The 24,692-nt window shown below is 47.0% G+C and overlaps 1 protein-coding gene and 1 pseudogene across 2 annotated transcripts in view; one reads left to right on the top strand and one right to left on the bottom strand.

Annotated features, from left to right (window-relative positions):
* The first annotated feature begins 7,427 nt into the window (after window positions 1–7,427).
* LOC133373711 (stomatin) overlaps window positions 7,428–24,692 on the top strand; it is a 29,989-nt gene continuing 12,724 nt past the window's right edge. Inside the window, exons 1-4 of one of the 2 annotated variants that reach the window (XM_061603763.1) lie at window positions 7,428–7,664; window positions 19,707–19,810; window positions 21,767–21,839; window positions 23,551–23,633. In XM_061603763.1, coding sequence (XP_061459747.1) covers window positions 7,610–7,664; window positions 19,707–19,810; window positions 21,767–21,839; window positions 23,551–23,633 — 315 coding nt within the window. In that variant the 5' untranslated portion in view covers window positions 7,428–7,609. The remainder of the gene's footprint in view (window positions 7,665–19,706; window positions 19,811–21,766; window positions 21,840–23,550; window positions 23,634–24,692) is intronic. The other variant, XM_061603762.1, reaches the window with a different exon arrangement.
* LOC133374022 (5S ribosomal RNA) lies at window positions 19,172–19,290 on the bottom strand (annotated as a pseudogene).

The following is a 24,692-nucleotide window of genomic DNA, read 5'->3' as shown; positions in this document are numbered from 1 at the left end:
GGCTGCAGGGATGCTTGCTTGCGGCTGGGCTGGCTGAGCTGCCTTCTCCCAGCGAAACCCACAGACAGGGCATGATGAAATCCTCCATGAATTCATTCAGTCTGCCTTCTTATTTACGAGCAGCCAGGGGGTGGTCCTGGCTGTCAGCTTCTGCCTCCTTGGTCTCAGTGTTGCCCCTTGTAGAACTCAGCAGGGAGGAGGATGGGGACGGAACTTGAGTGAGTTGGCTCCGCCTGTCATTGGCTTTGGCTCCACCTACCGTTGGGCTCCCTGCTTTCTGCCCCACCAGTCCCAATGGGCACCAGCCACCACTACTTCTCTCCACCCACTTTTTCCACAGCATGCACACTTTTTAGGACCCACCCTGTTCTTGTGACTGATTTGTTTTTAACTGGTTTTGAATATTCTACTTTAAATTGTTGGGACCTGGGAACTTATGGGGAAGGGCGGGGAATACATTTATTATGATTATCAAGGATATAATAATAATAATAATAATAATAATAATAATAATAATAATAATAATAATAATAATAATAATAATAATAATAATAATAAATTTATATACCACTTACATCCCAAAAAAGAGAGCCAGTATGGTGTAGTGGTTAAGGTGCTGGACTACGACCTGAGAGACCAGGGTTCGAATCCCGACACAGCCATGAAGCTCACTGGGTGACCTCAGGCCAGTCACTGCCTCTCAGCCTCAGAGGAAGGCAATGGTAAAACCACCTCTGAATACCGCTTGCCGTGAAAACCCTACTCATAGGATAGCCATAAGTCGGGATCGACTTGAAGGCAGTCCATTTCCATTTTACACCCCAAAACAGCTTCTAAGCATTTTACAAGTATAAAGTCAATTCTAAAACCCATACATAACGAAAAGAATCCCATTGAAGCATTAACAACACCCACAATTCTCTGCCTGTTTTTTTTAGTGGGTGGGGATGAGTTGGGTCTTGCTTTTTTAGGCATTGTATTTTAGGCTGTTTTTAATTTTTGTTTTTTTATATCTGATTAAAGTTTCTCTGTCACTTTGAGCTCATTATTGGAAAAAGTTACTATTATTATTATTAATAATAATAATAACAACAACAACAATAACAACAACAACAATAAAAACCAGCCAGTTACAAAGTGTAACAATTGAAACAGTGAATATCCCTCTTTACATGGTTCTCCCTGCCCCAGGCCAGCACCAGGCATGACTGGGCCCCTGAGCACCAGCCTGCACAGGCCCACAATGCCATTCAACCCAACACCCCCTCCCAATACAGGCAGTGTGGGACTTATATAGTCCTGTCCGCCCCACCTACCTCCGGCGTCACTGTGCACACCCTGCGCACTGTATGCGCACGCCTGTCATGACCCAAGATGGCAGCAGGGGATCCAACCCCTTAGGGATGCCCCTGCTGCCATCTTGGGTCATGGCCAGCATGCTCATGCATCGCGCGGGATATACACACTGATGTGCTAATGCGACAGATAGGTGAGGCAAGCTTATTTAAGCCCGCGCTGCCTGTATTGAGGGTTGTGTACCTGGGAGCTCCTGCTCTGCAATCTGCAGCAGCATCAGGTCATATAATGACCAGACACTGCTTCGGGGTGCAGAGTGGGCTGTACCTGCTCCCCCCTTCCATTTTACCCTCACAACAACCCTGTGAGGTAGGTTAGGTTGCAAGACTGCGACTGGCCCAAGGTCACCCATTTGAACTCTGGTCTTCCGGGTCCTAGTCCGACTATCCCCCACACCACTCTGGTGGGGAAAATATGAAAGGGTAGTATGAAAGGCATTGCGGTCGTCATATGTTTACTGCCAGGGCAGGGCAAGGTGCGGTTGTCAGATGACTTGTGCACTATGCACTTTGACTTGTGGTGGGGACTCCATTCGCTACTTCACCTCAGGCAGCAAAATGGCTCGCATACATATCTGGCTCTGTAAAGCACTATATTTATTTATTTATTTATTTATTTTATTTAATTTATATACCGCCCTAAGCCCGAAGGCTCTCTGGGCGGTGTACAAAAAGATAAAAAACAAGCAATATATAAATACAATAAATACAATAAATCAAGAAAACAAAACACTTATGACGCTGTGTAAACAAGAACAGAAATAGCAATAAAATGAGGATCGCTCACCTGCTGCGAGGGTGTGTCTGTCCTCATGACCACTTATCTTCCTAGCTACATGACTTATTTACAAACTGGGAAAGGCCAATCCTTTGCAAAAAGGGAACAGAAAAATCATTTTTTCCAAATGGATCATACCAGGAAGTAAGCAGATAAGGTTGTGGAGATTTTCTACAGAGAAACTGAACAATGAAGTGAGGAAGAGCCCAGAGCTACCAGAAAAATAGAAGCCCCTTTCCTCTCCCGCACCCCTATACCAAATCAGACCATTGGTCCATCTAGCTTAGTATTGTCTGCACTGACTGGCAGCAGCTGTCCAAGGTTGCAGGGAAAAGTCTGTCTCAGCCCTACCTGGAGATGCCGGGGATTGAACCCGCGACCCCCTGCATGCAAAGCAGATGCTTGGCCACTGAGTTACCGCCTTTCTCATTACATCCACAGTCTAAAATTTCCTAACTGCCTCACTTGTTCCCACCAGGATTTTGGGGCAAATGACTGGGCCCCTTTCATAACAAGGGCCCCCTAATGCAGCAGGGCTGACTTACCACATTTTGAAGAAAACAATACACTTTAAGTAATACACATTATGAAGTAATTCCATTGGGGGGGGAACCTTTGGCCCTCCAGATGATATGAACTCCAAGGGCTGGAGATGATGGGAGTTGTAGTTCAGCAACATCTGGAGGGCCACAGGTTGCCCATCCCTGGAATAGCATGTTAGACTGCTGGATTAGGATCTGGGAGACATGGGTTCAAATCCCCACTCAGCCATGAAGCTCAGCTGGTGACCCTGGGCTGGTCACAGTCTCTGAGCCCAACCTACCTCACAGGGCTGTTGTGAGGATTAAGCGGGGTGGAGAGAACGAGGTACACCATCTTGAGTTTCTTGGAGGAAAGATGGGACATAGACATAATAATGAATCATAACTAAAGAGGGGGTATGAGACTATTAAACATTGGCAGCTCTCTTGTACTAAGTCGGACCATTGCTCTATCTCATTCAGTATTCACTGAGTGGTAGGAACTTTCCAGGGTTTCAGACAAGGGGACCTACCCTGCATTACATGGAGATGCCTTTGGGGACTGAACCTGGGACCTTCTGCATGGAAAACAGATGCTCTGCCCCTAAGCTACGGCCCTTCCCGTTCCCTTGAGTGTCTACAATTTCCTAACTGCATCACTGACGCCAGGCCCACAGTTGGGTAATCATTTGATTGGGACCAAGTCACAAAAATGTGGCAAGCCTATTGAGTTCTCCAGCACTCTTCCTCTGGCAAGACGTTGCACATAGCAGGGAATGGTGGAATGAGGAACGATTAAAAAAAAAAAAAAGTAGAAAAAAATAGGCTGGATGAGAGTTACCCAGTGTGGTGCCTTCCAAATGATCCCCACATGTCCCCATGTTCCAATATGAGAAAAGTGACCCCTGAGATCTTCCAATCGTTCACGCTCTTTTCAATGGCTTTGTACGTGATTTTTTTAAATGGGTCAGTAGCCGTAAGAACAGCAGAAGAGTCCCGCTGGATCAGGCTAGAGGCCCATCTAGCCTCTTTCTTATAGCCCTGTCTTCTTCCTGCCATCTTCCTCCTCCTTGGTGACAAATGTTGCTCTTGTAGATTTCAGCAGGGAGGGAGGATGGGGGCAAAACCAAAAATTAGTTGGCTCTGCCTGTCATTAGCTCTGGCTCCACCTACAGTGGGGCTCCCTGCCTTCCGCCCCAACAGTTCCAATGGGCACCAGCCATCACTGGGAGTGTGCGTGAGAGTGTGTGCAGAAACTAGCCTACTATATAAAAAAGATAAAATTTACATTGATTGCTTCACTCACTTAATGCTTCTGGTCCCGCCCACCACCGGCATGTGGGCCTCAGAAGGTTGCCCAGAGGGGAACGTGGCCCTCTGGCTGAAAAACGTTCCCCCACCCGTGTTATATATAATCAGCGGAGTGTACAAGCAAACATTCAATGGGTTTAGATTTCCCTGGTATGGAGATGGAGCCTTGCCTGTTGAAGGCCCATCTGTCAAGCAGAATGCATTACGCTACAGGGGCCTAGTGTGGAGTTAAGCAGACTCCGTGCCCTGATTAGCTTTTACTTTAAATGTTCACAGGGGAAGAGGAAGAGTGAAAACATGACAAGGGAAGCAAGTAGAAATAAAATATATTGTGGCAAATATATTGATGATGATGGCAAATAACAATAATAGTTAATCTTGGGTGGGCCACTGATGTCTTAATCTAACACCATTAGTACCATATTATTTCAGGCTGCTGCCCTTGTTTCCTCCTCTGTATGATACTGATAATTTTATGGCTTTTACTGTTTTTACATTTTATAGTGCTGGTCACTGACCGTAATAAATGATGATTGATTATGGCAACACCTTTTGACAAATGCAACAGAGACAGTCTAAGTTCTCTTAGGGAGGCTTTCCCTAGTGTGGGATGCTGTGCTAGGGAAAGATTTTCCTGTTGGACTTCTGCCTGGCATGCAGCTATTAAAATTGCAGAAACACTGGGCAGACCCTCAGAGATGAGTTTCATGCAAAAGCCTGCGGGTTGGGGCAGGGTGGAAAAGATTGCATTTTTTCCGAGGCTTTGTCTTAAACATTTCCAATGGAAAACAGAAAATGTTGAAGAAAAATGGGGTTGGGAGGATGGGGACTCTTACGAACTAGTATACTTTTTAGAATGATGTGTGAAATGCTTTTTAGGGCATGGTTTCGAAATACTGCTTTGTCACTCAGAATGCCGTCTAATAACTATGCAAGAGAATCGACGTTATGCAATTGCAGTTCCTGTAGACTGGAGTCATTAATTATGCAGTTTCAACTCCTATGAACTGGACTCATGGGCAACCTGTAGGCACCTTAAAGACAACTAACATTAATCTAGAGGTCCTAGGGACAGAACTGAATGAACTCTGGATGCATTTGTTTGCGCAGAGAGGTAAGCGGCGGTAACGCAGCCGAAGCTCTGCTCACGGCCGGAGTTCGATTGTCGAATCTCCGGTAAAAGGGGTCGAGGTCCACTCAGCGTTCCATCCATCTGTGGTCAGTAAAATGAGTACCCGGCATATGCTGGGGGGTAAAGAAAGTCCGGGGGAGGAACTGGCAATCCCACTCCATATATACTGTCTGCCTAGTAAAGGTCTCAAGACGTCACCCTAAGAGTCGGAAACAACTCGCACTACAAGTGCGGGGACACCTTTACCTTTACCTTTAAGCCGCTTGATAATAAAAAAAAGCCCTCCAAGCAGTACACAAATAAAATTGGAGGTAAAACACAGCCAAAATGCAAGCCCAAACAATAACAAATAGACACAAAACCATGGTTGTTAAAAACAAATGTATTATCAACGCAAACATACACAGAACCATCCTCATTCAAAACAGAGATAAACATCAATAAAACTTCTTAAATAGGCATAGGATTAGACCACAAAAGTTTATGCCATAATAAATCTGTTCAGCTTTTAAGGTGCCCCCATAAGAGGCACTGTTGATTCTGATGCAAGAAATAAATAAATTGGCACTCAAGTGGGTCTCGGTTCTAAGCAGACGTGCACAGACTGCATTAGAATTCTCCACAACCTCTCCACAGAACGGTTTAATCTTTTAAAATCTCTAAAAGTCAAAGAGACAGACTAGCAATGTTTTGCAGGATCAAGTTGCTTACACACCAACCTTTAAAGCACCCCCTAAGAATCCTGGGAACCAGGGCCATTGCCAGGCATGACTAGGCCCTTGGGCACCCGCCTGCCCTGGGGCTGCACCAACACCACCCCATACAGACAGTGCAGAGCTAATAAGCTCACCCACGCGCCTCACCTACCTCTTGTGTTATGTGAATGGCTTCAATTATTACTTATGGCGACCCTATGAATCAGCGACCTCCAATAGCATCGGTTGCAAACCACCCTGTTCAGGTCTTGTGAGTTCAGGTCTGTGGCTTCCTTTATCCATCTCTTGTTTGGCCTTCCACTTTTTCTACCCCCTTCTGTTTTCCCCAGCATTATTGTCTTTTCTAGTGAATCATGTGTTCTCATTATATGTCCAAAGTATGACAACCTCAGTTTCATCATTTTAGCTTCTAGTGATAGTTCTGGTTAAATTTGTTCTAACACCCAATTATTTGTCTTTTTCGCGGTCCATGGTATCCGCAAAGCTTTCCTCCAACACCACATTTCAAATGAGTTGATCTTTCTCTTATCCGTTTTTTCCACTGTCCAACTTTCACATCCATACATAGAGATCAGGAATACCATGGTCTCTGTGATCCTGACTTTGGTGTTTCATTGATACATCTTTTCATCTGAGGCCCTTTTCTAGTTCTCTCATAGCTGCCCTCCCCGGTCCTAACCTTACTCTGATTTCTTTATTATCTCCCTTTTGGTTAATGACTTTGCCAAGGTATAGATAACTGATAATCTTTGACAAGTTCAATGTCCTCGTTGTCTACTTTAAAGTTACGTAAATCTTCTGTTGTCATTACTTTGGTGTTTTTGCCATATGAAATGGAAATGGACTGCCTTCAAGTCAATTCCGACTTACAGTGACCCTATGAATAGGGTTTTCGTGGTAAGCGGTGTTCCAGATATACTTGTATACCACTAGTTCATTTTAAAACATCAAAGTGGTTTACAACAAGTTAAAAATAACAACCGTGTAATAAACACATAAAAAATACAATAAAAACAACTATTGCAAAAAGACAGATATTGCATGCAGCTATCGCAAAAAACTATGTAAATCTATTATTATTATTATTATTATTATAATGATTCATAGAGTTGCCATAAGTCATAACCAACTTGAAGGCACATAACAACAAAATAACCCTTAACCATCATACTGTCTGGGGCTGATGGGAGTTGTCCATGCCAATCTAAAAGGCCACCAGACTTCCCCATCCTTGATCCCCTCAGGAAGAAGTCCTGTGGTCCAGTTCAGCGGGTCTTCATCTCCTGGGACGTAGGCAGGACTTGCAGCCTTAAACAGACTCTATTCTTGCAACAGAGAGCCAGTGTGGTATAGTGGTTAAGGTGCTGGACTACGACCTGGGAGAACACGGTTTGAATCCCCACACAGCCATGAAGCACACTGGGTGACCTTGAGCCAGTCGCTGCCTCTCAGCCTCAGAGGAAGGCAATGGCAAACCCTCTCTGAATACCGCTTACCATGAAACCCCGATTCATAGAGCCACCACAAATCGGGACTGACTTGAAGGCAGTCCTTTTCCAATTCTATTCTTGCAACAAAGGCTTGTGCAGAGAAAGTGACTGAGTGAGAGAGAGAGAGAGAGAGAGACAGAGTTGGAGGAAGTGGCGCGGCCTGCTAGTGGGCGGGGCCCGGGCGACCGGGCGGGGCCGCCCCCTCGAGTCAGCTGGGGCTGCCAGAGGACCGCGGAGCCCAGTCGACTCCTGTCGAATCGTGGAGCCGTAACAGCGGGAAAACTGGCTGGGTCGTCAGTGGGCGTGATGGAAGACGCAGAGAAAGGCGTCCGCGGTAAGCGGGAGACGGTCAAGATCGGAGGTGAGAAAGGGAGAGATTTGCAAGACTGGGGCGCCCCTTCTAATCTCTCCTCGCCCCCCATCCGGCACTTTAGGCAGGGCTTAAAAAATTGAACCTCGGAACTTCATGGCAAGCTGCCTCTGAGTGAGTGCAGAGCGCCTTCCCCTTGCTTGCCCATGCTTACGTGGCATCTAGGAGGGAATTTGCTTCTGAAAGGAACGCTGCCTGGTTTGGCAGTGGGCTCTTGAGGTCGTTGTGCCTCCGCCTCGCAGGAGTTTATTTGAGCCACATTGCTTTTGAGCATGCACAGAGTGGAATGGGCTCGTAGGGTCGTTTCTCCCTCTCCCTCTCTACCCTCCACCCCTCAGGAGTTTGTCACGTTGCTTTTGAGCGTGTATAGAGTGTTTTTGAGCATGGGTGCCTGTTTCAGCACCAAGTAACCCCACCTTGAACTTTAAAAAAAAAGAAAAGAAAAGAAAAGAAAAGAATGAGGTGTGCGTAATTTAAATTTGGGAAAGGCTCAGTCTGAGGCATGGAGTCTTGCTCTCCCTGGTGAAATACAAGAGGACAAGAGTATCTCTGAGAATGCACAAAGTGTTTCCATCTTACTACTCGCCCACTGCAGCTTTCATGAAGGGCTTTCTCCGCTTTCCTCTGGAGGGGGTTTATTGAGGTGGTGTTGCAGTGAAGGACCCTTCCTTTGTAAGTGGGCTCAGGATCTGTTGAAGGCGCATGCATCTTTAGTAAGGCTTGGGGGTACCCTTTGTTTGAAACTGGCTGAGGCTTGGAACAAAATAGTTGCTGAGATTCATGGACTCTTAGTGGAAGAGGACAGGAATTTCACACTTCTCTCTGCCCTAGGTCTGAGTCTTTTTAAGTTTATGGGGAATGCGCTTTTTTCTTTTTCTTTTTAATAGATTACTTTATGGACTGGACACTTGATTTTAGATCCAGAATGCTCAGATAGTGGTCAAACGTTCAGTGGCTGGCTTCAGACACTGCTTCTATTTATTTCACAGCCTGTGATCTGCCTTTGCTTTTGCAAAATAATCTCTTGGCTGCGTCTCTCCCTCCCTCTGCAAATGAGATTTGCATTGAACCCTTTTGAAAGCAAAACACACCTCCTCTTTATATTTATTTCAACAAAAACTAATCCCCTGGAGAAATTCTGGCAACAAATGCCAAGCTATTTTTTTTAAAAAAAGAGGTGCTTCCATGGACTCATTTGTTTACCCTGCTAAAATGTCCTTGCTGTTACCAGCTGCCTGGGATTTTTGGTGGCAGGCTAGCTGATGGATTAAAAAGCAAAACAGTTGCAAACTAGTTTTTCCAGGAACTTCCAGGATGAAGGCTGGATTGATGATGTGCTTTGGATACAATTGAATTTAACTTGAGAGCAGTTTCATTGCATGGCAAAACAGCAACGTGTTTATCTTGAGAGAGTCTTCCTGTTGCTTTTTCCATTAGGGAAGTAATAACTCTTTCAAGGAAGCTTATCTTCTGTTACTGACCTTATTTGGGGAAGAGCCATAGCTTTCAGTGGTAGAGCATCCGCTTTTGCACACAGAGGGCCCCGGGTTCAATCTCCAGGTAGGGCTGGGAGAGGCTCCCTGTTTGAAACCCTGGACAGCCGCTGCCGGTCAGTGTACGCAGTACTGAACTAGATAGACCAATAGTTGGACTACGTATAAAGCCACTTCCTCTGTTTCTGTGAGGGCCCCTTGCCAAATTCACAGCCCTGGGAAGACAGAGAAGAAACCTTCTTTCAAAAACCAAGAAACCCTCAGCGTGGATCCTCAGGCCACAGCAAGGCTCACACGTGGGGCCGAATGGCCTGGTGAAATCCCTCTAGAGTGAGAACGAGCAAGCTAGCCAATGTCAAGACCTCCCGTGGCTGCAGTTAAAATCACTTGTGTCTGTTCAGCTACTTCTGTGTGGGAGCTGGGTCCCCCTCTCAAACCGTGCAATTGCACCGTGCCCAGCCGATGGGCCCCAGTGAGACTCCCTGGGTGTCCCTATAGGGAGAGGGGGTCAGGTATGCTAGGGAGGGAGAAGTGAGCAGCCTCCATTGCCCCCAGCCTTATCCACAGGAACCCAGGAAGCTGCTCTATGCTGAGCCAGACCCACTAGTCCATCTGTGCCAGTAGTGCCAACACTGGCTGGCAGCAGCTCTCCAGAGTTTCAGGCAGGGAGACGCTCTGCTACTGAACTATGGCCTTTCCCCACACATTTCACTCAGGATTGTCAACACTGACTGGCAGCCCCTCTCCTTGGTTTCAGGCAAGGGTCTCTCCCAGCCCTACTGGAGATGCTGGGGATTGAACCTGGGACTTTCTGCATGCAAAAGCAGCCAGTCGATGGCAGAGCGATGGTCCTTCCCCGCACATTTAGCTCAGTGTTGCCAACACTGACTGACAGCAGTTCTCTCCAGGGTTTCAGACGGGGATGCCCTACCTGGAGATGATGGTGACTGAACCAGGGACCTTCCTCATGCAAGGCAGATACTCCATTGAGCTACAGCCCTTCCCCAGATATCAGGGGGGGGAGCGGGGTCCTAGGCATTGGCTGCAAGCACAGATGTTGTCTTATGCCCACTCCTATGGCCTAAGCAATGCCTACGTCCTCCCCTGGGTCCTTGTGCCCATCTGTTTCTGGGTACGTCTGTGGGAGGGGGCCCGGGAAGGCCCAGAGTCGGTTGTCAACAGGTTTTGCCTCGGCTTCTTGCCTAGGCAAAACCTTCTGGGTCCCGCCAGTGCCTTCTTTTCCCAGAATCCCGGCTGCTGCACCGGTGGAGAATGCAAGCGTAAAAGAGGGAGGGAGTTGAGGTGGTTTCTCTCTCCACGTGGTTTGCAGTCTTGCAAGAAAGGTTCTTTGAGGATGGTTGCCCTTGCGTTTTGCAAAAGCCACCCCCTCCCCTGAGTGTAAAGGAGCAGCTAAAGATCACCCCACAGTGAGTGGCTCAGGGGTTACGTGCCCTGCCACCTGTGCAGCCGTGGGCAAGCTGCAGAGTCCCAAGGAGCCCAGTTGCCCCCCAGCTGGCAGTTGCAGGCAAGGAAGGGGCCGGCTTGTGCAGCTGTGGCCAGCTGAGCAGGCCCTAGCCAGCTGGGGAGGACTAGCCTCAGAGGGAGGCAATGGTCAACCCCCTCTGAATATTGCTTACCATGAACACCCTATTCATAGGGTAGCCATAAGTCAGGATCGACTTCAAGGCAGTCCATTTCCATTTTCCCGTGGAAAGCAAAGGCATCCCTTTCCCAGCCCCAAAACAATCTGCCGTGTAGAGAAAACAATGTCTCCTTCCTGGCATTGGGATTTTGCAACAGGCCCATTTGCAGGAATGAAGCCGCCTCTCTTTCTTTGCTTGACATTCTATGTCGAGAAAAAGACAACTGTGTGGCCCCAGTGGCAGCTGGTTCATGGATTTGGGGGGGCTGCTGGGAAGCCACCGAAGGGGTGTGTGCGAGCAACGAGGTCACAGGGGCATGGCCATTTGTCCCCATCCTCCTCCCTTGCAAAGATGCTGAGGACCCTCAAGCGTTGCCATTGGACAAATACTTAGCGCCCAACTAAACAGGCGCCTTCCGTTTTCACTTTTAAAATGCCTGTTGGAAGCCTAAGGCTGCCATCCAATACACACTTGCCTGGGAGTAAGTCCCACTGAACCCAATGGAGCTTCTGAGTGTTGGATTGTGGCCTGAAAAGGTGTCATTTTGCCGGTCGCTGAGCTTTGTTTTTATTGCATTTTTTAAATGTTTTTATTGTACGGTTGTAAACAGTTTTGATGTTTTTTAAACAAAACAGTGGTGGACAAATGTATTTCAAACTAAAGAAAGAAGCGTCCTGCTTTGGTTCAGAAGGGGTCCCTGCTGTCATTGTCCCTTCTCCCCTGGGAGAGAAAGTTTTGTGGCCTCTCCCTGGTCTTGATTCTCGCCATATCTTCCTCCTGTGCAAAGCAACAGTGGACACTTAACCGTTGCGGTTGTATAAACATGGAACACCCTACTGGCTTACCTTGGTGCAGAATTGCTGCCACAGTTTCTGCGGTGGGTTCATGCCAAAGTAGCTGTACATGACTCGGAAGTAAGTGCTGCTGAATCCAGTGGGGATTGCTCCCTGATAAGCAGGGCTGGCACCAAGCATGACTGGGCCCGAGGCACCAGCCTGCCCCAGACCCACGGCGCCGTAGCCCGACACCTCGCCGATACAGGCAGCGTGGGACTAATAAGCATGCCCACGTAGCCCACCTACCTCTCTTGTTGTGTTAATGATGTTCATGCGTAGCGCACATGCCTGCCATCAACCAAGATGGTGGCAGAGGCATTAGCCCCTTAGGGAAGCCCCCGCTGCCATCATGGGTAATGGCAGGCATGCATGCCCAGTGCGCACAGCATTCACACTGATGGGAGAGGAAGTGGGGCATTCATGTGGGCTTATTGAAGCCTGTGCTGCCTGTATTGGGGTGTGTGTGCCTGGGAGCTCCTTCTCCGTGATCCGTGGCAGGTCAGGTTGCAGGACCCGACAGTGCCGGAGATCATGGAATGGGAGCATGGCCCAACCTAAGAAGGGGCCCCTCTGGGCCACTAGGGCCCTTGGCCAGGGCCCAACCTGGTTGTCCTCTGGCGCCAGCCTTGCTCATAAGTATGTACAGGATTGCAGCCTGAATTGGTCAGTCTTAGAGGTGCCACATACTGTTAATAAGGCCCCCATAAATTTATCCTTTTTTGTATGTGTTCCCTGTGAAGTAAAGAAGTGTGTTGTTGGGTTTTTTTTTCTCCCAGAAGCTAGACATAGGAATGGGGAAGAAATTAATTTCACTTTGCACTGAAAGACAAACCTGTCTAATGTGCACTTACCAAAACAATATGTGAACCGAAACACAGCCCGTCCGTGGCATTCACACTTCTCTGAATTTCACAATGCAGTTCCCCAGCCAAGTGATGTTTCAAAAAATGCATCCACTGAAGCATGCGTACAAGGGTGCATATTGGTGAAAATAACATGCAGAAATTATTTCTGTAAGGGAAAAATGCTTGCAAAAGTGCGTATATTAGGAGACATGTGCGCTTGAATGCTGATGAATTTTCAAGAGGGCTTTTTTTGCCTGGATGGAGGACGGAGAAGGGAGTGTGCAGAAACTAGCCTTCTGCACAAAGGTAACATCCACATTCATTGTTCTGCCTGCTTTTCCTTCAGTCTCTATCACCCACTGGCATTTGGCCCCCTGGAAAGTTGCCTGAAAGCAAATGTAGCCCTAAGATAGAAAAAGGTTCCTCATCCTTGGTTTAAACCCTGCTCTCGGGAGCTGTGGTCCCCATGGAAATTGTCCCCGTGCTGCAATTAGCAAGAGAGAGAAAAGCTCCTGCCCTTGACGAAAAGAAAAAGGTTCCAGTCTTGGAGCACCTTAACCCTCCTGAGGGTCTTGTAGAATGAGCTCGAAGCAGAATTGCAGCGCTGGATCCCACACTGCACTCAGTGTCGTACTCGAGCTCTGTAGCAACCTTGCGATGCTGAGTCTACACAGTTAAAGTGAAAGTCAGGCCTTGCTGCTGCTTCACTTTTTAAAAAGTGACTGTATATTTGCTAAACTGACCTGCAAGCAAATCAAGAGCCAAGGCTGCTCTCCCTTCCAAGCCAGCCACCTCTCTTATCATCCTTTCCTGAAGGACTTGGGCAGGGTAGGAGATTGAGCACCATAGTGCCAGTCAGTGGCGGCTGGTGATCACTGGGCATGGTAGGGCGAAAGGCCACGAGCCCAACAGTTATTGGAGGCAGGCCAATGACGGGCAGAGCTAACAAATTCTACTTTTGTCCTCATCTCTTCTGCGGGCTGAATCCTTCAAGGGCTACATTAAGACCAAACTGAGAGTCTGTGCCATTGTCTGGACTGGCTGTAAGTAAGATGGCAGGCAGGTGTCGATTGGTTGAAGGCAGAGGGAAGTTGGTGGGGCACAGCCCCATGCGCCCTGATGAACCAGCCTTCACTGGTGCCAATATTTTTTTTAAAAGCCAAATGTAGGGAAGGGATGGAGAAGCAAGGAAGGCTGTGCCAAAAGTGGCTTGCTTAGAAAGAACTTCCTTCCCTCTGAAGGAAACGCACACCCACATGGAGCCTGTGAGTTTTGAAAGCAGCCCAAGGTTATGAAAGGCTTCCTACTCTTTGCAAACCTTTCTGGGAAGGTGTGCCACAGAACTTGCATGTCCAGCTATTAGGCAATTTTAGACTCTGAAATAACATGTGTTAGTTCACTTGCTTCAAATGGTGGCGTTACTCAGCCCTGCTGAGTTTTGGGGCCCTCCTGCTCCTTCTGCTGAACAGGGCCCTGGCGCCTGCCCTAAAGTCCTGTTCTGATGGCGCCACTGCAGAGACTACTTCCCACTTCAAGTGCAGCATCACAATAAAAAGGGCATTATGCTTCACATTAGGGCAACAAGGGGGAGAGAATTAACCACCACCCACTCCTCCTCAGAGATGCCCCCTTATGAGGCATACACACTCTCTATGGGAGATCACCTGCCCGGCTTCCCTCTGCTCTCACCGAAGCAGAACTCTCCTGGGAAATGGCTCGGTGATGGTGTGAAATGCCTCGGTGATGGGGCAAAAGGGCCTTGCCACTGAGAAATGGATGGCAAGCAAAGCAGAAAGCTGGGCCACTTCTAGCAACATAATCCAGCTGCCTCACGGGCTACACCTCCTTCCAGAGGCCTCAGCTGCACTTTTTCTTGTCCATACAATGATGGGGATAGCATTTGTGTGGTTTTTCCCATAAAAGCTGGGTTTTCTCTTAGCAGTGATGGGGAAGACGGGAGAATTGCAGGTAACACTCAGGAGGTTGCGATTGCATTGTGTAGATGGGGAAGGGCCATAGCTCAAAGGCAGGGTATCTGTATGCAGAAGGTCCCTGCTTCAACCCTGGGCATCTCCAGATGGGCTGGGAGAGAAACCCTGTCTGAAACCCTGGAGATCTGCTACCAGTCAGTATAGACAATACTGAGCTAGGTGGGCCAATGATCTGGCTCTGTATAAGGCGGCTTCCTAAGTTCCCCTTATAAACAGGGTGTAGTCATGCAGGGTCTTGGGGTGTGTGTCTTAGACCCTTTACTTTTTTGGGAGCAGGGTCCCTATGTCTCCAGCATCCTACAAGCTGGTCAGCATGAAAGGAGAGTGTGTTAGCCACTGAGAAGAGTCTTCGAAGATGCTTCCTTGTCCTTTCCTGTGGAATTGGAGCCAATCAGAGTAAAAGGAGGTGAGCCAAATACTGAGAAGACTCTTCTCAGTAGCAAACACTCTCCTATTTCATGCTTATTGGTTCCTAGGCATTATCAAGGATCTCATTCTCAACCCCACAGCAAAAACAAAACAGGGTGGGGGTATGGCTGTGATTAATATGAAGGGGCCCTGCACTTCTGAATTTGCCACTATACTACTGCTTATAAAGTGAGTGAACCAACTGTGGCAGTTCCACAACAAATACCGCATGAGGAAACGCTCAATAATATGTCGGAAGGGTGTATCAGGAAGAGCTTTTTATGGAATTGCCAAATTTCCTCCAGCCTTGTTGCATGTTTGAGCTAGAAAACTAAATTCTCTGCTCTAAACAATGGGTAATATCCTATGTTAGTCCTACTCAGATTATTATTTATTAAATTTATTTCCTGCCTTTCCTCCCAGGAGGAGCCCAGGGCAGCAATAAAAAAACCCTAAAAATACTCCAAAGCATCTTAAAAACAGACTTAAAACAAAATCTTTAAGAATATCTTAAAACAAAACAACTTTTTTAAAAAAGCTTAAAAACATCTTAAAAAGCAATTCCAACCCAGACGCACACTGCAATAAGGTCTCTACTTAAAAGGCTTGTTGAAAGAGGAAGGTCAGTGGATAGACCCACTAAAAATAATGTGCATGGCTAGCTTAAGTCTATTAATTTCAATACATCTACCCCAAGTAGAGCTCAGTTGGATGTGACCCATATATTGTCTATTTTTGTGTGTGTGATTCTTATCACCTTTTGCATCCAATACAGTTGTAAATAATTGCTCTTAAGCATGAATGATCAAAAAGGCACAATATTTCAGACAAGGCCTTGCCAGTGCTGGATTATATTTAAGATTAATTTTTTGTTTGCCCTATCTGATTCTAAACTTTTCCTGCCTCGTTGGAACTTTTGTGAGTGTCCTGTCATGTTTTGTGAGGGATTTGGTCCTTTGTTGGTGTATTAAACCTTGGGGACCAAGTAGCTAGTCCTGTTGAAGTCAGGAAAACTATTGTCAACCTCATTGGGTTGGACTGTAAATTTTGTTGCTCATTTTATCCTTTGTACAGGCAAAATATCCATGATCTCACGCCTTGTTAGCATGCAAACTTTGCTCCCTAGAACTTGGCAATTATAAATTTTGCTTTGGATTTGAGCCCTGGGCAGTTAATATTCTACAAGCAACGTGGTTCTGTCTGGCGAGCAAAACAATTAAAGACGTTCTTTGCAAAGCAACAGCTTTGGTTCTGAAACACTGTTCCCCATCGCTCTTGCCGAATATAAAGAGACTGCTGCAAAATAACTAGATGAACTTCCATGCCCCCTTCTTGGCAGCAGATCCAAATGATCTGGAACAAACAGATAAAAGTTCCAGCTCAGGCTTGTTGTCTTGAAGATGTTGACTCCAGTAACGATTTCCTCTAGGCATATCCGTGCTGCTTTGGGGGCAGAGCGTTCTACAGCACCTGCCCAGTTGATGCTTTATTCGTCCTTTCCAGCTTCAGAAAGCTCCTGGCTCTTAAACTAGGTGGGAGAATGAGAGCCCTTCTAGACTGGTGTTTTTGTGTGCCTGGGTGAATTCTGCAGTACCTCACTGATGCAATAACATTGATGTATTTATGAGCTCTCTTACCCTAACCCTTTGCCGCAGGGTTCCTACAATCAAATATATGCAATTATAAAACAGCGACAACCATAAAACAAGAAAGACTGTAAAAACAATTGAAGACTTGGTCCATCTACCGAACAACTAAAAAACGTTCTGCATGTAAAAACAAAAGAGGCTCCAGCTCAGTGGTGAAGCGTCTGCTTTGCACACAGGAAGTTCCAGGTTCAATTACCGGCATCTCCAGACAGGGCTGGGAGAGGATCCAGTGTGGAACCCTGGAGAGCCGCTGCCAGCCAGTGTAGGCAATATTGAGCTAGATGGGCCAATAGTCTGACTCAGTATAAGGCACCTTCCTGTGTGTGGCATATATAAACTGTTTAAAATAGTTCCCAAGCAGATGCAAAGATGTCAAGGTCTCTGCTTAAAATGCTTGCTGAAAGAGGAAGGTCTTCAGTAGGCACTGAAGAGACATCCGAGACGGTGCTGATCTAAATATGCTTTGGGAGGGAATTCCAATGGGCAGGCGCCACCACATTAAAGACCCCGATAATAGGAATATAGGAAGCTGCCTTATATTGAGATAGCTAGACCATCGGTCCATCTAGCTCAGTAATGTTTATACTGACTGGCAATGGGTTCAAGCCAGAAATCTTTTCCAGCCCTGCCCGGAGTTGCTGGTGACTGAACCTGGGACTTTCCCTATGCAAAGCGTGGAACCTGTGGCTCTCCAGCCCCAGGCTGTCAGGGAGGATGGGAGTTGTAGTCCTGCAACATCTGGAAGGCTAGGGAATCCTCCATGCCTGGTTTAGGAATTCAGATGCAGGACGTTCACCCAGGTTAAAGGAGGTGAATCCTGGTGAAGCATTTGGCCTGCAGGAGCCGTAGAAACGAGAGCAGGTCTACCCCCATCCTTGCGGAATTTCCAGAGAGAATGGAGGGCCAGATTATTTTTGTGCACAAAGCCAGATGAGAATGCTTTCCACTAGGAGAGGTGCCGGCTGCAGTAGAGGACAGCTTTGCCTTGCTGCGTGTTGATTTTCCTTTTCCATAAATGAGTCTGAGGCCAGGAAAAGGTTGTAGCAATGATTTCTGGGACTTCCCTGCGAGCATTCCTGAACATGAGCTCATGTTCCTTTTTAGAGAAAGTGCTTCCTTTTTTTGGCTGGTGGATGACATTCTTGATAATAATAACAAATGATTATGGTTTTTACATTCATCCTTCTATAAGCGTCGGGCTGTTTTTCTGTTATCTTGCAACCATTCCAGACATTAGGGTGGCTTTGTTTTTTGGAAGGTTGTATCCAGTTAAGTTCCACTCAGAGTGGACCCAATGAAATGAACAGATCTAAGTTGACCATGCCCATTATTTTCCAGTGGGTCTGCTCTGAGTAAGACAAGCATTGGATGCAACACTTTCTTTGCCTTAAGAGCATTCTTTCCCTCACTTGCAAAACTAAAGTGAAGCAAGTATAGTGAAACAGGAATCGATCAAGGCTTTGAAGGTGGAAGAGGAACAAGTAACCTTGTAACTTCTGTTACTTGTGAAATCTGTGGCCCAGCATGGACACCATGCCAACTGTGGTTAGGAGGTCGGTTGCTCATATTGTGACTTTTCCTTGGTGTAATCATCTCCAAAGCACCTGATTTGCATGTAGAAGATCTTGTGACCTGCAGTTGTCATTGAACTCCCAGCTCCCATCATCTCTGACCATTGGCCATACTGGCTGGGGCAGATGGGACTTGGAAGCCTACAGCTGGAAGGCAGCAGTTTGGGAAAACACAATGGGAATGAGCCATGGGGAGTTTTAGGTGTGCATGCTCCTTTTGCAGAAGCTTTCAATTTTGGTTGACCGCAGTTTGTCAAGTTGGCCAGTGGTGAACAAGGCTTACTTCCAGGTTAGTATGTATAGGACTGCAGCCCCTTTAGTTCTGGGAATGGAGGTCGCACTATTGGGGATCCAATTCCCTGTTTAGTTCTCACATAGTACACCATTTCTTTATATATTAAGCATGCAAAAGGAGATATGGATGGATCTGTCAATTTTGGTTCACTCCGTTTGTCAATTTTCCAATCTTAAATTCAGCTGCCTACTTCTACAGTGACATGATTTTTTTTTTAAATCCTCATGAAAATTTGTCAGCATTTTGGTGCGAATTTCTCCTCATATTCACACTTTTGTGTGCACATTTTTCCAAGCGGCTTCCTGTAATATAATGCAATTTTTGTATATTTTCATGGATGCATTCATATTTATGTACGCCTTTCCTAATCTGTGCATTTTTTGGTAAACGTTGGTTGGAGACTTGCATTGCAAAATTCATGCTGTGTGGATTTTGGTTTGCTTATTGCTTCGAGAAGTGCAATTAGGGGGCTTCTTACTAAAATGCAAACAAAACTGAATTTCTTTCCCATCTTTATATCATTATCATTATGGTTTATTTATATGCCACCTTTCCATTGTCATCTATGCTCAAGGTGGCTTACATGTCACATAATTCACTGTTACAAAACAAAATTCAACTAGCCAAACAATTTGTTGTTGTATGCCTTCAAGCCGATTACGACTTATGGCGACCCTATGGATACACACACACACACACACACAACACACACACAGGGTTTTCATGGTAAGAGGTATTCAGAGGTGGTTTATCATTGCCTTCCTCTAAGCCTATGGCACCTGGTATTCCCAGGCAATCTCCCATCCAAGTGCTCATCAGGCCTGACCCTGCTTAGCTTCCAAGATCAGATGAGATTGGGCTTGTTTAGGGTAGTATGGCTGTAGGCAGCCAAACAATAAGTTAAAGAAAACATCTTAAGGAACATACAGCGAATTGAAACACCGTTATAATTCCTAATAAGGTCCAACAGTAAAACACAGAAACAGAATCCTAATAACAGCAAAAATAACTGACCATCTGAATTAAATTTTGGCCCGAAACAGAAGCCCTTAAACAACACCCCACAGTCAAGATGGTCTCTGGCAACTTCAGACAGTAGCAGCTTTTATAGCTGCAGACAGGGCCTGCCCTCCCAGACCAGGTGGAAAGAGGCCGGCAGGCAGGGTGAAAGACTTGCAGTCAAGGTGGTTGTCTTTATGAGTGCATATATTAGGAGAAATTAGCACAGAAATGCTGCCCAGGTACATAAAAACAATAGAATTCTATTTAACTTCCAAACGTACTGTGCCTTTTTTCTTTCAGAGGGCCCTGACGTGGGCCTTGGGCTATGTGGTTGGATCCTGGTCATCTTTTCGTTCTTCTTAGTCGTTGTGACTTGCCCAATATCCATCTGGTTGTGCATCAAGGTAAAAAATAGTTTCTTGGAAAGCGGTTGTGAAGTAGGATTCCTGTTCCCCATTCTCCCCCCCCCGCACAAAAAGGAGCAATGACCTTAAGAGTGGCCATCTCTGAACAAAGGAACTTCCAAGGGAAACTGCACCATGGAAATGCCAGGTGACGACAAATCAAGAGGGTTGCTAGGGCAGGGGTTCCCAAACTATGGCCCGTGGACCATCAGAATGCCCATGAGCTTCATTCAGGTGGTCTGCCTCATGTCTGTAAAAATCGTGCAGCACCCAGGACAGCACATTACAATTGCTACAGCCCGCAGAAAAATCATTAAACGGTCTGCCAAGTCCCTCAGCAATTGTGGGGAGGAAAAAGTTGAGGGATCATTGCCCTAGCAAACTGCATCCAGACAAAGGGTTGTATCTAATGATCTTCTGCTCAGAGCGGACCCATTGAAATTAATAGGTGGTCTTCAATGCCAGTCCAATTTAGAGTAGACCTACTGAAGTGAATAGACAGGACTCGCTTAGGTCCTGTCTATGGACCTACTCTGAATAGGAGTAACATTGGATGCAACCTCAAGATTAAAAAAAAACAACACACTGCATGTGTTAATTGGTTTACCAATGCCGGTTTGCCTGTGTTATCAACAACTGTTTTTTTGTGTGAATGGTAATTGTTAATATAGTATTATAGTCTGTGTTCTGCTGTATTTCTTTTCCTTCTGACCTCACTTTTTACATTTCTGCTCTGCTGCTCCCTCAGTCATGTGTATACGTCCCTGCAACTCAAAATGCACTTCATGCATCCATGGTCCCTGAAAGCTTATGCCATAATGAATGGGTTAGTCTTTAAGGTGCCGCAAGACTCTTTGTCATTTAAGCTAAATTTCCAGACATCCCTGAACACTCACATTAGGACACTTAAAACTGCAGTTTTATCACCTGCAACCATTTGGACTTTGCAAGGCAAGACCTTCTGCATGCAAGGCAGATGCTCTACCACTGAGCTCAGTGGCCCTTCAGCAATTGCTGGACTCCAGCTCCCATCATCCCTGACCACTGGCCATGTTCGTTGCGACTGCTGGCAGTTAGGAGTCCAACAACTAGAAGGGCCATTCCCGGATGACTTTCCTGGGATGGGCTGTAGCTCAGTGGGAAAGCATTTACCCGTTGAGCCAGCAGAAGAACCTGCCTTAAACCAGGCAAGATTATTTATCTATGTGGCTCAATATTATCTATTCCAGCCCAATGCCCTCCAGAGGTTTTGCACTACTATCAGCCCCAGCCAGCATGGCTGTGCTTTGGGGCTGATGGGAATTGTGGACCAAAACATCTGTAGAGCACCAGGTTGGGGAACGCTGGTCACCTCTGACCGGCGGGTGCTCTCCACCGTCTTAGGCAGCGATCTTGCTCAGCACCTGCTATCTGAGCCTCTTTAACTGGAGAGGAAACCCACAGACCTTGCCAGGGAGGGCCTGTAGCTCAACAGCAGAGCATCTGCCTGGCATTCAGATGGTTCCAGGTTCGATCCCTGGCATCTCCAGGTTAGGGCTGGCAAAAGTGCCTGCCTGCAACCTCGGAGAGCCGCTGCCGGTCAGTGTGCACACGACTGGCACATCTAGCCAGCGATCTCACTTGGTATACGGCAGTTTCCGATGTTCCCTCCTATGAGTCTTCATTGTGAGCTGCGAAACAGAAGCACATTATAATTCTTCACTGTTTTTGTTCAAAAAAGGCTCATTATGGTTTGTTCCGTGTGATAAAACCTGCGGCCTTCTGCACCGTGGCAGAATTTCATGCCCTGTTTTGCCTTTTTTTTTTAAAAAAAACACAAAAACAGTTTCTGTTGTCATTGTTGAATGTGTTAGATGTGAAAAATAGCACAGAAATAGACTGAAATGTGTGGAATGAAAGGAGAGAGAGAGAGAGGAAGCAACCTGCGCACTCAGTGTGACTTTTTTTTCATTGCAGATTGTCAAGGAATATGAGCGGGCCATCATCTTTAGGCTTGGGCGTATCCTCAGAGGAGGTGCAAAAGGGCCGGGTAAGTATTTTGCAATGATGGTCCAGTCTCTGGTCAGTTACATCTGGGGCTGGGGAACTGGTGCCTTTCCAGATGTGGCTGGACTCCAACTCCCATCATCCCTGACCATTGGCCCTGCTGGCTGGGGCTGTTGGGACTCCAGCAGCATCCGGAGGGCCGCAGGTTCCCTGTCCCTGACCGAGGTAGTAAAGCAGCAGCAGTGAAGGCTGGTCCATTGGGGCTGATGGAGCACTGCCCCGCCAACCTCTGTCACCTTGCACTTGGCTGTCTTCTTATAACCAGGCCAGAAGGTGGCCCTGGCTGTCAGCTTCCTCCTCCTCCTCCGTCCCAGTGCAGCCCTTGTAGAACTCAGCAGGAAGGAGGATGGGGACCAAACTAGAGTGAGTTGGCTCCGCCTCCCATTGGCTCTGGCTCCGCCTATCATTGGCTCTGGCTCCGCCTGCTGTTGGGCTCCCTGCTCTCCGCCCCACCGCTCTCAACGGGCACCAGCCTCCACTGTGCAGGAAGGAATCTGTGGCGTTCCAGAGGTCACTAGACTCCCATCTCCCTTTAGCCCCAGCTAGCGTGGCCAAAGATCAGAGATGACAGTAGTCGCCGAGTTACACGGTGGGGGCGTTCTGCTTTGTGTGCAAAAACACACATTTCTGCCTTTCTCCTTTCCTCTCTTGGAGTGCTCAGGCTCTCAAGGGCCATGTCAATTGTTCCTTGCGCTCAAAGGGTCTTTGGACTTGTGCCTCGTGGGGAGGAGCTGCTAATTTGGCACAAAACCACAGGGTTTCCAACTTGACGATTCACCCGTCAACATTCCCTCTGCAAATGGGGGACCCTGGAGGGCGGGGGATGAGAGATACCAGGAGAGGAGATGCAAAATTTCTTCTGTTTTATTGTCAAAAGTCTCTTGGTGCGCTTCTCTTTGTGACAGGGCTCCTTTGGAGGGGGGGGGGATGTAAATTGAACAAATAATATAAACACTAGAAACACAACTATTTAAATGTGAAGGTTCAATTTTAAGATCTTTCCCTCCTTCTTCCCCTCTCCCCTTTAAAGAGGCGACTGGCTGTTCTTTGTCACGTTCTAGAAATAGCTACTTTATATTAGGTGACTAGTGATCTGGTGGAAAATCACCTTGTTTTTCTCTGAGTAATTTATTTCATTTCACTTAACTGTCTCCTGCTATATCATGAGGGATCAGGGCAGCTAACTTCAGTTTTAATTGGGCCTATGTATGTGTTGCTTTAAAACAGGAATAGCCAATGTGGTGCTCTCCAGATGTTGCTGAACTACAGCTCCCATCATCCCTGGCCAGTGGCCATGCTGTCCTGGGGCAGATGAGAGTTGAAGGCACCATACTGGCTAATTTTGCTTTAAAAGGTGCATAATAAAAATGGATTGCACAGTGGCGGCTGGTGGCTCCAAGTCAGTGGAATACGCTCCGGGTTTTAGTCCGAACTTTCAAGGAGCTGTCCAAGGTGCTGCCTTGGACAGTTCCTTGAAAGTTTGGACTAAAATCCGGAGCGGATTCCACTGACTTGGAGCCCCCAGCCACCACTGGGATTGCACTGGGAGAGATGGGACAGAATTTTAGAAACTGGACTCCGTGTGCATGCAGAGAATTGGCCACTGTGAGAACAGGACACTGGACTAAATGGGCCATTGGCCTGATCCAGCCGGCCGCTTCCTAGGCTCACAATTGCACTTTATCTCCCTGCAGGCCTGTTCTTTGTCTTGCCTTGCACGGACAACATCATCAAAGTGGACATGAGGACCATATCATTCGATATACCGCCACAGGAAGTAAGTATTCCCTTTCCTGGGTCTCTCTGCTCTTCCTGGAATGCCTGATATAAATAGGCTAGGGTACCTTGTCTTCCTCCCCTTGGCTTTCTAACAACCTCTGCCCCTCTCTCGCGGCCTCATATTTCAGTACTGTACGCTGGTAGACCATAGCAACCGGCTGGGAAGGTCATAGGAAAATGCCTTAAGTCAGACCATTGACTCATTTAGCTCTCCAGGATTTCAGTTAAGGGATATTCCCAGCCCTGACTGAAGGTGCCAGGGATTGAATTTGGGGCAAAGCAGATGTTCCACCACTGAGTTTCAGCCCTTCTGCTTCTGATCTCGCCTCTGCCACTCACTCACTAGTTGGCCTTGGACAAGCTGCCATGCCTCTTGGCCCTCTGTCCTCAAGGTGAAGATGATGATGGCACAGGTCTCCCTTGCAGAGTGGTTGTTGAGATTACTGAGATCATGTGTGCAAACGAAGTCACAGACGTGCTATCCAAATGCCTAGTAGTAGCAACAGGATTATTTGGTCCTGGTCACCATCGTTGTATAGAGATCCTTTGGTATTGGCCCAAGTCTTTGTCATCTGCAATAATGGAGCCAAACTAATAAATCCCCCACAAACCTTTTGCAATTTTCCAGTGTGCGCTGGGAGAGTCTAGCACCAAGGCCTGAGAGGGTTCCTGTTTCTTTAAGAGGTACTTTGGATTGTGCGAGAAAATAATTATTTGAACCAATGTGGGGAAAATGATACCTTGGCTGCTATTTGTGCCCTTAAGTACAGATTTCTTTTACACAAATTACCAGCACAGAGGGCTTGATCTGAGGTTGGATCCTAGCATAGGGATTGGTGGGCTTTAACCCTTTGCCCCTTGCTGTGGCCTGATCCAGACTAGGCTGCCCATACCTGCAGTTTGCGTTGAATGGGGGAGATTTGCTTCAATGAGATTTATTTTTCCTATGCAAATTACGGGGGTGTGTGTGTGACTTGATTGGGACCACAGTGGAGGGGGCAAAGGGTTCAAGATTCTCTGTCCCTGCACTAGGGTCCCATTGATGCACGCTGTGGAC

The sequence above is a fragment of the Rhineura floridana genome, chromosome 20, assembly GCF_030035675.1.
Source record: "Rhineura floridana isolate rRhiFlo1 chromosome 20, rRhiFlo1.hap2, whole genome shotgun sequence".
NCBI lineage: Eukaryota > Metazoa > Chordata > Lepidosauria > Squamata > Rhineuridae > Rhineura > Rhineura floridana.
This window is presented reverse-complemented; position numbering and strand designations above follow the sequence as displayed.